The sequence below is a fragment of the Trachurus trachurus genome, assembly GCF_905171665.1.
Source record: "Trachurus trachurus genome assembly, chromosome: 15".
Classification (NCBI taxonomy): Eukaryota; Metazoa; Chordata; class Actinopteri; order Carangiformes; family Carangidae; genus Trachurus; species Trachurus trachurus.
In genome coordinates this window covers 26,835,103-26,850,572 of record NC_139906.1, presented here as the reverse complement: position 1 = coordinate 26,850,572, position 15,470 = coordinate 26,835,103, and the positions used below count along the sequence as shown (strand labels likewise).

At 41.5% G+C, this 15,470-nt stretch overlaps 1 protein-coding gene across 5 annotated transcripts in view; it reads left to right on the top strand.

Moving 5' to 3' along the window:
* The window catches only part of vps8 (VPS8 subunit of CORVET complex), a 52,810-nt gene extending 39,339 nt beyond the window's left edge, over positions 1-13,471 (top strand). For 3 of the 5 annotated variants that reach the window (XM_083988574.1, XM_083988572.1, XM_083988575.1), the window contains 15 exons: positions 800-884; positions 1,023-1,121; positions 1,241-1,330; positions 2,014-2,060; positions 2,166-2,310; positions 2,454-2,543; positions 4,057-4,233; positions 4,312-4,393; positions 5,076-5,158; positions 5,836-5,916; positions 6,625-6,794; positions 10,072-10,234; positions 11,277-11,330; positions 11,733-11,813; positions 12,771-13,471. In XM_083988574.1, the coding sequence (XP_083844700.1) occupies positions 800-884; positions 1,023-1,121; positions 1,241-1,330; positions 2,014-2,060; positions 2,166-2,310; positions 2,454-2,543; positions 4,057-4,233; positions 4,312-4,393; positions 5,076-5,158; positions 5,836-5,916; positions 6,625-6,794; positions 10,072-10,234; positions 11,277-11,330; positions 11,733-11,813; positions 12,771-12,896 (1,573 nt within the window). In that variant the 3' untranslated portion in view covers positions 12,897-13,471. Of the gene's footprint in view, positions 1-799; positions 885-1,022; positions 1,122-1,240; positions 1,331-2,013; positions 2,061-2,165; positions 2,311-2,453; positions 2,544-4,056; positions 4,394-5,075; positions 5,159-5,835; positions 5,917-6,624; positions 6,795-10,071; positions 10,235-11,276; positions 11,331-11,732; positions 11,814-12,770 lie in introns of all 5 variants that reach the window. The other 2 variants (XM_083988573.1, XM_083988571.1) reach the window with 2 other exon arrangements.
* The last annotated feature ends 1,999 nt before the right edge of the window (positions 13,472-15,470 follow it).

The following is a 15,470-nucleotide window of genomic DNA, read 5'->3' as shown; positions in this document are numbered from 1 at the left end:
TGCTGGTTTTCCTTCTTCACCTACATCTGTCCTCTTTTTGAATCACTCAGACTAAGAATTGTATTTTTACACCATCTGGACAGTGTTTATATAAAGTAGTGGCGCTCAATGTATTTAATGTATTGTGTATGTATTCAATGTACGTAGACTGGAAACTTATTTGTTTTTTAAAGGGATAGATTAACATTTTGGCAAATCTCCTATTGCCATAATCCCTATAGTTTTAGGAGTAGGTTCATTACCTGTAATTGTCGTTGCAAGCTATTTTGAGATTGGCGGGGCAGAGACATGAGCTGCTCAGGTGACGCAATGGAGGCATATGGTATTTCCCTCATCAAACTAAATACACAATCCAACAACTCCAAAACGCTCTTGTGGACAAGTTGTGACCATTATTCCGTTATTATCTCATAGCGTGGTGAATGTGCAGGTCACAACTTGTCCACAAGAGCGTTTTGGAATTGTTGGATTGTGTATTTGATGAGTTTGATGAGGTTAAAGGCGAAAATACCGTGTGCCGTGCAGGGTTTGCGTCTCTGCCCCGCCGATCTAAAAACAGCTTGCACCGACAATTACCGTAAAGGTAATGAATCTACTCCTAAAACTATAGGGGTCATGGCAATAGGAGATTTGCCAAAATGTTAAACTATCCCTTTAAAGTTCATTGGGAGTATCAATGATGAAAATTGCTGTTGCCATTGGAAACGGATAATTAGACTGACCTAACTGAGGTAATTTGATGTAAACCCACTGATTATTCAGCAGTCATGTTTTGACTTTCCTCCTTCTTCACCTCCAGTTACCAGATCTGTGAATTTTTGTATGAGAAGCAGCATCTGTTCGACAGGATCATCGACTGCTACCTGAGAGATCCGCTGAGAAAGGTGACACACGTTCACATCAAACCAACATGTGTCCGGTGAACACGTGACTGTGTTGAGTTTACACGTGTGTGTGTGTGTGTGTGTGTGTGTGTGTGTGTGTGTGTGTGTGTGTGTGTGTGTGTGCGTGTGTGTGTGTAGGTGGAGATTTTCAGCTACATCCACAACCTGCTGTCCATGCCTGGCTACAGTCCTGAGGAGCAACACACAGTCAGGGACAAAGCACTACTTCACTTTCAGGTCAGAACACATAAGACAAAACTTTACTCATCAGGTTCTGGTGTGGATCCACACTGGTTCAGCACCAGAACCTGTCATATGGCTTTTTAAATTGAAGATTCTCTGACATAATTCCACAGGAGCTGGTGACCTTTGACCCCAGCAGGTCAGCAGACATGGTGCTGTTTCACTTCACTGATGAGGTGCAGCAAATCATCTCTGAGTTCAAGGTAAGTGATGGTGTGAATTTAACTGGTGACGTTAGATCACCAACACTCACTGAAATCATCTGCATCCACACTGATCAAGGCCATTTTCACTTACACTGACCTGATGACTGTCAGAGGAAACTCTCCTGTGTAAAGTACGTAAGATGTGATTTATTGGATGGTGTCTGAGGAAGAGTATCATGATGTAAGTCTATTACAGCCTGAGTCACTGCTGTCCAATCAGCATTGATACAAACTGAGCAGGTTGGATTTGACAGCTTTTACCTCATGGCCCTGTTCAACTATTTTCTTTAAAGGAGAATTCCAGTCATTTTTGACCCCTAAATTGTTGTCCTGATGGTCACCCAGTGTTGGGGGGGAGCAAAGAACGCGACTAAAATTGATGCAGGCAAACCGGAGTCACACCATGGCTAGACAGCGCTAGCGATAGCCACAACGCTAACCTGTGGGGGCAGTTCTTTCAACCACAACAAACACTCAAAAAACATCGGTAGCAACAGAGCTAACCCAGTACCCCACACGTTAAAATTACAATATAAACGATGGAGGGCTCTATCGTACGATAGACATTTTTATATCGCACTACGATATACTGTATAGTAATATCGCACAGCACTACCAGTATGTATTATTTTCTGATTAGGGTCAGATGATGATGTAATCCTCTGTCTGTGTGTCTTTAGGATGACCAGCTCCTCTTCCAGTTCCTCAGAGCTCTCCTGGAGCCTCGGTATGTTTTCCCTTTCGTTCTTGTGAGAACTTTGTCCAGCAGTCTGTGTTTGTCCTCTCTCCTCTCTCCTTCTCCTCTTCATCACCCTCCCTTCCTGTCTCTCAGGGAAGGCCATCATTCAACAACCGTCCTGCCTATGGAACGTGACCTCCACGAGCGTCTGCTGGACCTAATGTGTCGCTTTGCCCCCGAGCAGCTGCTGAGCTTCCTCCAGACCTCCCAGCACTACAGACTAGAGGAAGCCATACAGGTACTGTGCTCTACTTTGATGTACTGTATTCAGGTGAAGCCTGAGCAGGAATCAAACAGTGTGACATGATGCCCTGCTCTCCCTACAGAGCCAGAACCACACAGTTTAGTTCCAGCTGTGACACAAGTGTTCATCTCTTTCAGGTGACAGAGAAGTATCACCACAGTGAGGCCACAGCCTATCTACTGGAGAAGAAGGGGAATGTTCATGGAGCTTTCTCTGTCCTGCTGGAGGTAGATATACTACACACACACATACACATACTGCACTTTATACACACTCTAGACCAGTGGTCCCAACCTTTTTTGGCTCGTGACCCCATGTGATCGCGGCCGTCAATCATGCGTCAGCATAGATATTTTTCTATCCTGCTTTTTATTTGAACTCGATTTATATTTTTGGGAAAGTGAAAGTATAGATGATACAGTTGTTTAAAGGGACATTGTGTACCTTCTCCTGTTATCTATTCACGAAAATCAATTATTTGGTTCAAAAGTATGTTTTTCATTAATCAGTAATCTCCCCCATCAACAAACTGAAGTGTTCCTTTCAGCTCTGAATTAGCCGTTCATATCATTCATATCTCCATGGAGCGGGTAAGCTCGGTGCTGGCTGCCATGTGGTGTCTCCATGTTTTTACGTTCAGTGGCAGCGTGACGGTAGGAAACCACGGAAACTCAGCGGAGACACCGGAGCTGTCAGCTCAGGTCGAGGTGGCGTCTGTGAAAAGTCACCGCGGTAACGCAGTGAGGAGGAATGGAGCTTTACACTGATGCTGAATTCACCTGCAGTCGGGCAGACGGCCGTCGCTAACAAACCAGATATCGCCATGACAACATATTGTCACGTGTATTGTGTTGCCTCGTGCTGACGGACCATTTGTTTACATAGAGGCTTTTTTATGCCGTTACGTGCAGCGGCTGCCGTCTGCCAGATTTCACGTGAATGCAGCATGAAAAATACGATTGAGTTGCTTGCAATATACAACCGCAACGCTAGATGGGCGTAATTCCTACATAATGTACCTTTAAGATTGTGTGTGGTGTTTCTAATCATAATTTCAAAAAGAATAATAATAATTAGTTAAAAGAATATTTTTATCAGTAATTTGTTTTTATCAATTAGCCTACTAGACGTTTCAGGCGACCCCATTTGAATTCCAGGTGACCCCAAGGTTGAAATACACTGCTCTAGGCTGTACAGATTACACACACGACAGACAGTATACACACAACACACACAACATACCCTACACATAATACATGCTTCACTCACTACACACACTATTCCATTTAATTCTTGGTTAATAAATAAATGTATAAACAATTAAATGAGCAAATTGATTTGTCTATGAATATTGAAATAAACGTATGAATACATAAACTAATCTTGAAATGTGTAAATAAATGCTTACATAAATAAATACTTAAATAAATGCATGAAAGACGTGTGTGAAACAGAAATAGCACGTTCATTTCCACAGTTTATTTTACATTTACTGTCATTTAATTATGTAACAGTTTATTTTTTATACTATAGTAAATTAAGGCATTTTTTGTCTTCCATACATTACACTGTACACTGCAAACACTACAGTGAGTACGCAACTTAACCACTGGTGTGTGTGTGTGTGTGTGTGTGTGTGTGTGTGTGTGTGTGTGTGTGTGTGTGTGTGTGTGTGTGTGTGTGTGTGTGTGTGTGTGTGTGTGTGTGTGTGTGTGTGTGTGTGTGTGTGTGTGTGTGCAGACACTTAGGGACAAACTTCATCTCCTCACTGCTGAGAGTGAGACGGGACCTGAAGAACCTGATGGAGGACAGGGTGAAGACAAGAGCTCAACTCTGACCAGGGTCAAGGACTCACTCAACGACATCATCGCCCTGTGTCACCGCAGCTCGCACAACCTCTACCTGCCACAGAGAGAGGTGTGTGTTTGCATTTGTGAATGTGTGTGTGTGTGTGTATTTGTTACTCTGCTCTTTCATGGCTCTCCCCCCTCACAGGCTCTGTGGTTTCCTCTTCTGGAGACGATGATGGCCTCACAGAAACAAGTGACAGGACTTGATACCAAACACAGCTCTGAGGGTAAATACCCCCCCAACACACACACACACACACGCACTGTGACGGTTTCCGTGTGAGTATTTGTGGGGAGGGGTTTTTGGGGTGCCAGTCAGGTTTCTCTCCTGATATGTAAGATGGTTTTGTTTTAGTCCGTCTGCGTTTCTTTTTGCTTAGATTTACCCTTTTTTCGTTTAAATACCCACATTCAATAAACACACATCAAAACCACACAAAGGAAATACACTAGGCAGTGTATCCCCATACCCAGAAAACCAATAATGAAGCGCACAATGCAAACAACAAAATGCAACAAAAATGTGTTCATGAAAATATTATATTAAAAAGTTCAGCAATCATCAATGATCAAAAATCCACACACTTCCCAATATAGTTCAGTTCGTTTTTGCAGTTTATTTTGAAAAAAAAAAAAAACTCTTCAGGAGAGAGAGAAAAAAAACACAGTTTCCGGGGGAACAAAAAACCACAGTACAGTATTTTTGTGTATTGTGTGAAATGTAACAGTGTAAAATTTCAAAAACAGGTATTTCAAACAATTGTTCCGAATCTTCTGTATGTGTTAGAACTATTTAAAATGGATGTCTTCCCCAGTGAAAGCAGCAGGACAGACCCTGTCTCTGTGTTCAGGTGTATAAGTGAGAAGAATGGAGCTGTTGATTAAAAGGATGTTTATGTTATTTTTCAGTGCTGAAGGAGATGACAATGAAGGTTCTCAACTGTATGAGCAGCTTCATCACTCTGCCTGCCATCATCCAGAGAATACTGCAGGTGTGTGTGTGTGTGTGCACATGTGTACTGCATTTTTTTATTCTTAATTGTGAGACACCTGGCCTGTGTATCAGACCACACAATGAAATTCACTCAAAAACCATTTCTTGTGGTCAGTAGGTGGCACTGTGACTTGATACTAGTATGCAGATGTCTCCAATTTGAGACGATCATCAAACTTTAATCTGAGGAATATTGGCAATATATGATCAAATAAAAGCCTGTTCATGTCTAAAACTGCACCATAACTGAGATCTCACACTTTGTAACATCTTCATAGCATCTTTAATAAACTTTGTTCAGTCAGTTCAGTCGGACTCAGTTAAGGTCTGCGCTGATCATAGTAATCAAGAAGCAGGGAGCACAGTTTGGAGTGAAAGTCCTAAAAACAAGTCTGCTTTCACATTGTCATCATTTTGTGAAGACTAATGGAGAAATTGTGTCCTTATGAAGTTAAAACTACAACATAATGAAGGGAGGAGTCTCAAGACTATACACACTTATACGTTTAATTTAATTAGTTTAGTTCATTAGTTTAATTAACCCAAGAAAATTGTCACCATCCTCAACATGACATGAGAAAGATGAAGTTCTGACTGTGAAGACAGACCATGAGTGTGTGTGATTTATCAGATGAATGTCATTGTTATTAACATTGTGACCCATGACCCTGTTAGGACCCAGTCTATGGGAAAGGAAAACTGGCAGAGATCCAAGGCCTCATCCTGGGTATGCTGGACACCTTTAACTACGAACAGGTAACTGTTTATTCCCAAAACTATATGTGCTTCAGGTTGCAAAATTAAATTGAATGCTGAAGAATCCACACTAGTTTTATCCAAATCCTCTTCCTGTAAACCGTATTTTTTTTAAATACTTAAAAATTTATGCTAATTTTTCTATAATGGGAGTCAATGGAGATGGTGTTCAAATCCTTCAAACCTCTACAAGCTGAGCTCAAAGCCTTCAGCTTTTAACTGACAATTTAGCTGATTGACATCTTCATAAAGTTTTGATTTATCTGAATTTTCTTCTGACAGTTACTGAGTTCATCATGGGTGTGTATTGTGTGGAATGTTTAGGGCCGAAGTGCATCACATCCATTTATTTTCTAATGCAGTGTTCATCATCAAAACATAAAACTTCTCCTTACAAAATAACTAATGAGCCGGTGCATGGTCAAAAGACACAACTGCTCATCACAGTTTCAGTTTCACAATTTTGAGTTTATAATGGTAAAAATTTACTGTTTGGCATGTACAGGCTTGAGTGGATCACATTGCTAGAGCAAGATAATATGTTAAAGGTTATAGACTCAGCTAGCCTCAACTTTAACTTTCCCATTGATTGCAATACTAATTCACAGGCTGGAACCCTGCACCTAAGTGTTGTAGCCGGTGGATGACCAAACCACAAACATGCGTTCAGGAACAAGAGCTTTAATAATGCTGTCGTTTCTGTTGTAGACGTTACTTGAAACGACCACCAGTCTGTTGAACCACGACCTCCACTGGTCCCTGGCTCACCTGCGTGCTGCTGTCACCAAGGGGCTGCACCCTCGACAGGACTACTGCAACATCTGCCTGCAGCAGTACAAGAGGAGGCAGGACTCGGCAGAGGAGATCATTGTGTTCAGGTCAGACACCTTCCACACACATCTTAGTCTGCAGCTCTCTGTCTCATACTGAAACCACAGCCATAGATGGACCCAGGACAGAAGATCATCTGAGAGCGTGTTCATGAACTCCTCTGGTCACTCACAGTCTTCTTCTTGTTCTGATAGGAGCTACAGTTTTGTCTCAATGAGCCCAAATGTGAGACCAGGCAGCACGGAGGCAGAAAATCACCCTCTTTCTTTGCTTTTTAACCTGCCTCTGCCTTGGGTGTGTCTGTCGTCGTAGTAACTGCTCAAATTGCTGTGGCAACCTCTCAGATCAGAGCCACAGCTGAGACCAATCATTAATTAGAGACTCCTCTGATATCTCTGCTGTTTGTCAACCAGTTCACTGATATTTCTGAGCCCTTTTCCCCATACATGTATATGAAGTCTCTGTGGAACACAAACATAACATTTTGCAAGCGCACCGTTGCTATGGCGCCGACCTCAACGATTGTGACTGGTTAAAAGAATTCCAAACGGCCAGAGCGTTTTTTTCTCTGATCGCAGAATCATAGGCGGACCAGCCAGACCCTTCTTTTCTGGAGGAGGGTCTGGCGAGCGAGACTATCGTCGTGGTAACCTCTCAAATTGCTGTGGCAGCTGACACCAATCGTTAATTAGAGATTAAGAGATTAGGGATAAGAGATAGTTTGTCAACTATTGCACTGATATTTCTGAGCCCTTTTCCCCATACGTTTATATGAAGTCTCTGTGAAACACACACACTGGTAAACACACACACACACACACACACACACACACACACACACACACACACACACACACACACACACACACACACACACACACACACACACACACACACACACAGGTAACTTTATGTGATAACCGATATTTTGAGTTGTCAGCCTGAGTTTGAGAGGTACATTTCAACGGAATCCCACTTAGTAAACACTAAAGGTGCGTTCCCTCCGGACCTTTTTTATTACATATTAAGTCAATGCAAACGGGCGACAGAGCAAAAAATCGCTTGTCACTCGAGATGGGAGATCCCAAGTCTCTGGCCGTCAGTCGCTCAGCGCTGATTGGCTGCCGTAATCCCGGTGGTGCCGGTGTGTACAGAGAAGACGTGGCAGTAGGCATGACGTCATCAAAGCGAAAAGACGAGTCTGTGCCAAATTAACAAGTGATTGCAGCTGAGCGACAGAGCCATGACAAAGGAGCGATACGAGCGACAGCGACAAAAATAAAATGTCCGGTGTGAATGTACCTTTAGCAGGTAAAATCACCATGGAAACCTGAGCGCAGGCTGACACACAGGTGTTTTAAATCAGGTCATTAGGAACATCTAGGATGTTTGTGGTGTTTATCACCTATTAATGCCAAAGTCCACTTTAACACACACACACAGGACTGACAGCTCGTTATAGTAGGGGAGAGTGGGGCAATGTGAGACACCGGGTAATGTGAGACACCCCCTATATCTAGAAAACGGAACACATTTATGGTCATCTGACCGTTATGTTTTCAAGCCCCTTCCATTTCCCCATGGCTATGAAGGAGAGGACCTCATGATGCTGTGGAAAGCATGTTTTTTTCACAAAAATATGATTTTTGCATGTAAAAGTAAATTTTCTTGCGGTCAACTTAATCAACTGTTGTGCCAAAGCAAATTGATTCAGGTAGAAAAACTTCTATGATACATGATGATGAACTACCAACACATACAACCATATGATGATGCTGGCTGAAAATTAGCCTGCATTTCTAAGAGAGGTCGTTTTTTCTAAAATGGGGGTGTTGGGGTAAAGTGAGACAAATGCTGCGGGGTAAAGTGAGACCATGGATGTATTATAATAAATCCAAGAGTGAGACACATTGTGAGCACACCACACACAAATATTTACACAGAATCTCGCCCCCCAAGCCAGAAATCTCGCCTGATCAATGATCTGTAGCCATACTGCTTTGTTATGCTATGTGCTCTCAGTCAGCTCACTTTTTTATTGGTTAATTAACTCAATTTTAGTCACATTCCACTTTGTCGGCTCCCCACACACACAAGAGGACTTTTGATCAAAATGGTCACCATTGTCGGGGCCTACAATCTGACCCCCAGACTATCTAACTGGTTCTATCTGTCATTTGAATGTTAATTAAAACATTTTGTGTATTTGATTTTGGTCTTGAGTCACTTTGCGTTGAGAAAACAAAAGTGCTTAATTGACCAATCCCCATGATTCTGCTACTAGTCCCACATTAGTTCTGGAAAGTGTGGTTGTTAAGCTAGCTGTCAGGACTTAACTGTTACAACATGTGTTGTTATGATAGTTTCAGAGTGGAAAAAGTAAGTGTATCAGTTTACCCCATTGATTTTTCTAGTTTGTCTCAGTTTACCCCTGACCTGGGGTAAAGTGAGACACGAGACCACTTTTTTTTAAAACAATCATATTTTCACTGTCCTTCGTCCTAAATACATTCTGATAATTTCCATTGCTAGGCAACATCCTGAATTAATGGGAAATGTGTAAATTTTACTGATAAATCATTTTAGCTCGCTTAGAGGGGAGCAAATGTAAAAAGTGTCTCACTTTACCCCACTCTCCCCTACTGTAAGTGTCTAGTTTAGTTTAGTTTAGTTTAGTTAAATGTATTTGTCCCGTAGTAAATTTGTCTAGGACATGCATGCAGGCTGCTACATATATGCAAACAATGTTGCATGGAAAGGACATTAGTGCATGTTCAGTTAAAGTGCATCACAATACATCTAAGAATATAAATACAAAAACCACGATCATACAATCACACTACACTACACTATACTCGTTGATACTGCTTTAAATTCAGGAGACCCACCGAAAATGGGATGAAGGAGTTCCTGTAGCGTTTTTTATTATTAACTAAAACTCTAGAGCGTCTGCCGGATGGGAGCAGCTTGTATTCACTGTGTAGGACATGAGGGGGTCGCTGGTGATTTTCTTAGCCTGTCTGATAATGATTTTATCAAAAAGCATCTGCAGGGAAGGGTATTCTTTCACCCCCATCACTTTCATTGCAAAATGAACCAGTCTGTGTATCTGATTAGCTGTGTCTATACAATATGCGCCCCCTGACCTTAAGGCTGTGGGTTTGATTCCCATGTTGACAGAGATCACACCTTATGATGATTGAATGTGTTTTTTCCTGTACTTTCTTTGGGGAGAGGCTGAAGACAGTATAAGTGATGAGAAAGGTTTCCACTGACAGCTGAAGTAAACAGTGAATGTGTGTCTGTGTGTGTGTGTGTGGTCAGCTGTGGCCACCTGTACCACCTCCAGTGCCTGCAGCAGAAGGACTGTGGGCGGGGCCTGCCTTCAGAGCTGCAGCAGCGGTGGAACTGCTACAAGTGTTCGTCCAGCCAGGGAGGACGAGCAGGGTCCTTGGTGGACGCAAAGGGAGGCGCGTCGCTGGCTCAGGTGTGTGACCTATCATACATACAGTCATGTAGCGACTCTAGTGAGATGATATGACATTGAAGTAGAAGGAACTCAGCCACAGTTAAAGCTATACAGAAAAGTTAAAAAAAAAATTGAATTTGAGCCCACTCTGGGTCATAAAATTAGTGTAATAACTCATCTATCAGATGATGTAGGCCAAACTTTGTGCAAAATTCTATTTTTGATTAAATCCGGGATGAAAGTGGGATATTTTTTTTTCGCATTGGATAATGCAGGCGCACGGATTATACGTCAGCCTGTACACGATTCACCAGCCACTGATATTGGATCCGTCATCCGTCAATCAAATGAGACACGCACACACACACACGGAGCTCGGTCTCGCCCCAAGCTTTGAATATCCCGCCCGCTCGATAGCGACCAATCAAATTCGTTTTCCTTACTCGGGTAAACTCGTGTTGCAGCTCGTGACAACTCGGCGCGACAAACAGGACAAACGGCCATTTCTGTACACCTTTAAATATCTGGTTCACACTTGAATTGATTGATTTAAATTGATTCAGTTTTAGTTGACATACATTAGACTAGATAAGTGTTAAAGGAGAATTCTGGTCATTTTTGACCCCTAAATCGTTGTCCTGATGGTCACACAGTGTTGGGGGGAGCAAAAAATGCGACTAAAATTGATGCAGGCAAACCAGAGTTACAGCATGGCTACACGGCGCTAGGGATAGCGACAACGCTAAACTATGGGGGCAATTCTTTAAACCACAACAGACACTCAAAAAACAATCAAATATCTATGGTACATGACTTGAATCCTTACAAGACACCACTGAACTCATATAGTGTACAGTATAAACAGTATAAACTTTGTGTTTTTGCATGTAGTCACTCACCTCAGACAGCCGAACTCTGAAACATCCTGGAAAGACATTACTATCTGATCACAGAGCGCCTGTTCTCCCCTCCACAGAAACAAACACTTGTTGTTGTCACTCCTTGTTGTGATGATTTCTTTACAAAAATGATGTGTCATGCCCTGTCCTCTGTCTCTCAGACTCATGTCACATCAATCCATCATGACGCGGGAGGAGAAGCTCACAGGAAGAAGGTGAGGGTTGTCTGATCTCTGCTCTGTATTGTAATAGTGTTGTGTTAATGGTTGATGATCATTGATCAACAATCAGAACTATCACCTGCTGCTCATGTCATGTGATATTTGATCTTTTTCCTCATTAATATAGTAACTTATTAAAACTAGCTTATTAAATGAATACTGCATTTTATTTGTCTGACATATTTCAGCATTAATAACTGCTAAGCATGATTGAAACACACACATACACGCTCCCATCAGCTGATACTGGAGCTGCTGTGCTGTGAGTTAAGGTTGGAGGAGATCGCTGCAGAACAGAGTGACTCACAGGACATCTTACTGTACAGCTGCACTGTTTGTTTATTACATAGACTTTTTCACACTCTGTATTTCTTCCTCTTCTTTGCCGTGATCCAGCTGTTTGTTGAGGCGACACTGGACCTTCAACAGGAGCAGTCCTGGGATCAGCTACGCTCTCTGTACCGAGGACCGTCCAGGGTATGACTCTGACTGTTATCACTAAAAATCAGTCAATGTTTCCTGGGTTTGATTGGACGGTAGCTCTTAGAGACTGGTCCATGGCCATGGTGCTGTGACTGATTCAGTTATTCTTCATTTAAACAAGCATCTGTGATGAAAATATGATGATCTTTATGTCTGAGTCCTACACCAGCACAGTGAGACACTGAGTTGACAGCAGTAACTGCTAATATTAGCTCCTATGAGTGATCTTCATTATCTAACACTGTGGTTCTCAACGTGGGGTCCGGGGACCCCCAATGGGTCCTTGAGAAGGTTGAAGGGGGTCCCCAACTTTTTCTTGAAATGTTACCAATTTTTCTAGAATTGTTAAACTTTTTTGAGAATTTTTAATTTTTTTAAAAAAATTTTAATACTATATACTATTTACTTTTCCTAGATTTTTTTTTTTAGAAATGTTACCACTTTTTTTCTAGAAAATGTGTAACTTTTTTTTTTTTTTTACTTTTTACTTTTTACTACTTCTTCCTAGAAATGTGTGAACGTTTTTGGAGAATATTTTTTCCAGAAATTTCTCTATAATATTTCCAAAAATTTACGCCATTGGCCCTAATTTGAATGTACAAAACTTTATTCAGTCTCGGGACAAATATTTGTGTATTTCTGGTGTTTGCTTCAAAATTTAGGGGGTCCATGGTCTAATTTGTGTAAATTTAGGGGTCCTTGATGTAAAAAAGTTTGAGAACCACTGATCTAACATGTTTAGAACAGGATATTTAGGTTCTAAAGAGTAAAGATGTTCTTCTATCCATTTATTACAGATTGAAGAATTCACATTTCTCCTCCTGAGCAATATGAACTGAACCTCTATACGTAGCTAAAGCACTGTCCTGAGATCAGAAACACCTGTTTCATAGGTGATGGGACCTTGGTTAAGTCTCTTTGTCTCTCTCTGTCTGTCTCTCCTCCCTGCAGCTGTCCATCCTCTCGGACCTGTCTGTCTCCCACAGCTCAGAGAAGTCAGGACTTCTCCTCCCAGCTCAACCAGGATCAGAGATGTTCCAGCTCAAACTGTGTCCTCCACCTCTGCTGGAGGAGTAGCCCTGAGCTGGTTCAGGATCAGTGTTTCCGTCTTTTGTCAAGTGGAATTGACTAAAACGCATTGTGGTTTCTTATGATTTAATATTTATGATGAAAAAATAAAATGTATGATTAATGGATGTTACCATGTTTATTTCAAAACAACTTGAGTCGCCGCTGTAAATGCTTTAAAGCGTGTAGACAGAAAATGATGCTCATTTCAGTTTGTTTGAAATCTCTGTACTTTGTTTTAACAGAAACAAACTTCTGTTTGTCAAACCAAAGAAAGGGAAGATTTAACCTGTAAATAAGTTATCCTCAGTGAATCTGTTCAAGTGTATATACTGTACAGAGATGTTCTGTGTTCTTTCTTTTTGATGGAGGCAGAACGTTGAAGCAGAAATGGTTCTTTAAATACTTCATCTCTTCACTTCAGTCTTTCTCAGCAGGATTGATGGAAATGAATGAATCATCCAGTCGTCTGTCACAAGTGACCATGAGGAGATGGTGGGAGAAAATGAAAGACAAGGATTCTGGAATCAGTTTAGTCTCTGTCCTTTCACTCAGAAACTAAAACCTGTCTGCTCTCATCTGTAGCTCAGGATTAGCAGCTCGTGGATGAGTCATATTCATCTCTAATCTACATATTGACATGTCTGAATACTAAAGTATAAAGCTGATTGTTAAGACTAAAAAAGCTCTTTCTAAATGCTGCATTTCCATCATGGTCTGTTCATGTCAGCACATCACTCTCATGGGGAATAAAACACAGTGATCAAAGGAGACACCAACAGTCTTCACCAGCAGAGTTTCATCACATTTCTCACTCCTTATGGACAAATGTGGATGTTTGCTGCATGTCTTCCCATCATGTTACACACACTATTATCATACGGTAGACGCACACACTCTATCATCAAGGGATTATTCTAACTTTAAAATGCAGTTCTGACCTAAAATGTGTGTGAAGAGCGAGAGCTGAAGATCATCGCTGAAGCAATGAAGACACATAAAGGAAGATTGAAGTAGCTGAAGCAGTGGTTAAGATTAAAAACAAGAACTTGACATGAATGGGAATCTGAATTGGTGAAGCAGAGTGGATGAACAGGTCAGCACAAGGAGTCATGTAAAAGCTGGATAATCTAGATGGACTCAAGTCCAGAGACGGGGGGTTAGATAAAAACAAAAAGCTCCAACATTTCCAATTAAAAATCCACACCCAAATGATTATTGATTAGCACATGACTTAACAGGCATCAATGTCATTGGTGATGCTGAGGCTCCTGTCTTACCCCGTACACAGCTCTTTCACATTCCATCTGATGACCACTGACACAGAGTCACAGACTCTGCATCCAGGTTAACATTATTCACAGCAAGTACAGCGTTATATTATATAACTTCTTCATCTTCTGAGGTCACAGCTTGAATATTCACTAGTCTCTTTACAGTTTGCCTACATGTAGGAAAAATACTCCCCCATTCTCTCTCCCTATTTCCTGTCACACATTCACTGCCCTGTCTAGTGAAAACAAAAGAAAAAAATACATTAAAAAAAATTATAATTATGATTTAAGTTTTAATGAAATGTAATGTATGTTACCTGACAAGGTCACTTTATCGCAAAAAATAACCATGGGTTAAAGACATAGACTGTAAAAAAAAAGTTAAAGATAGGGTCGGTAATCCTGTTCAAAAGCACGTTTTGTTGTACTGGGCGAAGTGGTCCGTCTAATTTCAGAGGAATCAAATTATGTCATCAGAAAAGGGAACGGAGCTGCTGCAGGACCAAAAATTGATGTGAATTTAATTTCAAATTGAAATGTATGACTATTATTGTGAATTGAAATAAAGCTTTGAAAAAAAAGCACAAAAAAAAGCTGCAGGACCAAACTCCGACCAATCCGTGCGCTTCACACCGAAAAACAAAACCAATCAGATGCCTTCATGTCTAGTTCTGCACCCGCCCCCCTCTGTCCCTCCCTACTGCGCGTGTGCACAGTCTTCACGTCTCGCTGTTGCCGGAAGAAGTCAGCACATTGCTCTGCAGAACTACAGAGTTACAGAAGAACGGAGTTTCATGCTCATTTCTGAACAATGGCAGAGAAAATGCAGCCCAACCCACCACTTCCACGGTTACTTGTAACGGCTCGCCCCGAGAAAAAGGCAAGGAAGAGAAAGCCGGAGGATGAAAAGGCTGCTAACAAAAAGGCTCTGGATAAAGCAAGAGGTCAAACCAGAGTAAACATCGGTGCAGATTTTGAGCGGTGGAGACAACTGAGGGACCTGAAGGGCCTGAAAAGTGATGTCGAGGTTGCTCTCTTTCTGTTGGACAGGTAATTATTTGCTTTGCTTCGGGGAGGATTTGTTATTTTCATGAAATATGTAGGCTACCTTTTGCTAACGTAGCTTCTATTGTAGCATGTATTAGCCTAATGCTAATATTAGCTTCTCTGTGGGTTTAAAACGGATTCGGTGGGGTCATTCCTATGTTCCCACAGCCCTATGTTCCCACATTTCTAACATTTTTTTCACAGAAAATTAGGCCCTATGTTCCCACATTTCTAACATTTTTTTTCAAAGAAAATTAGGCCC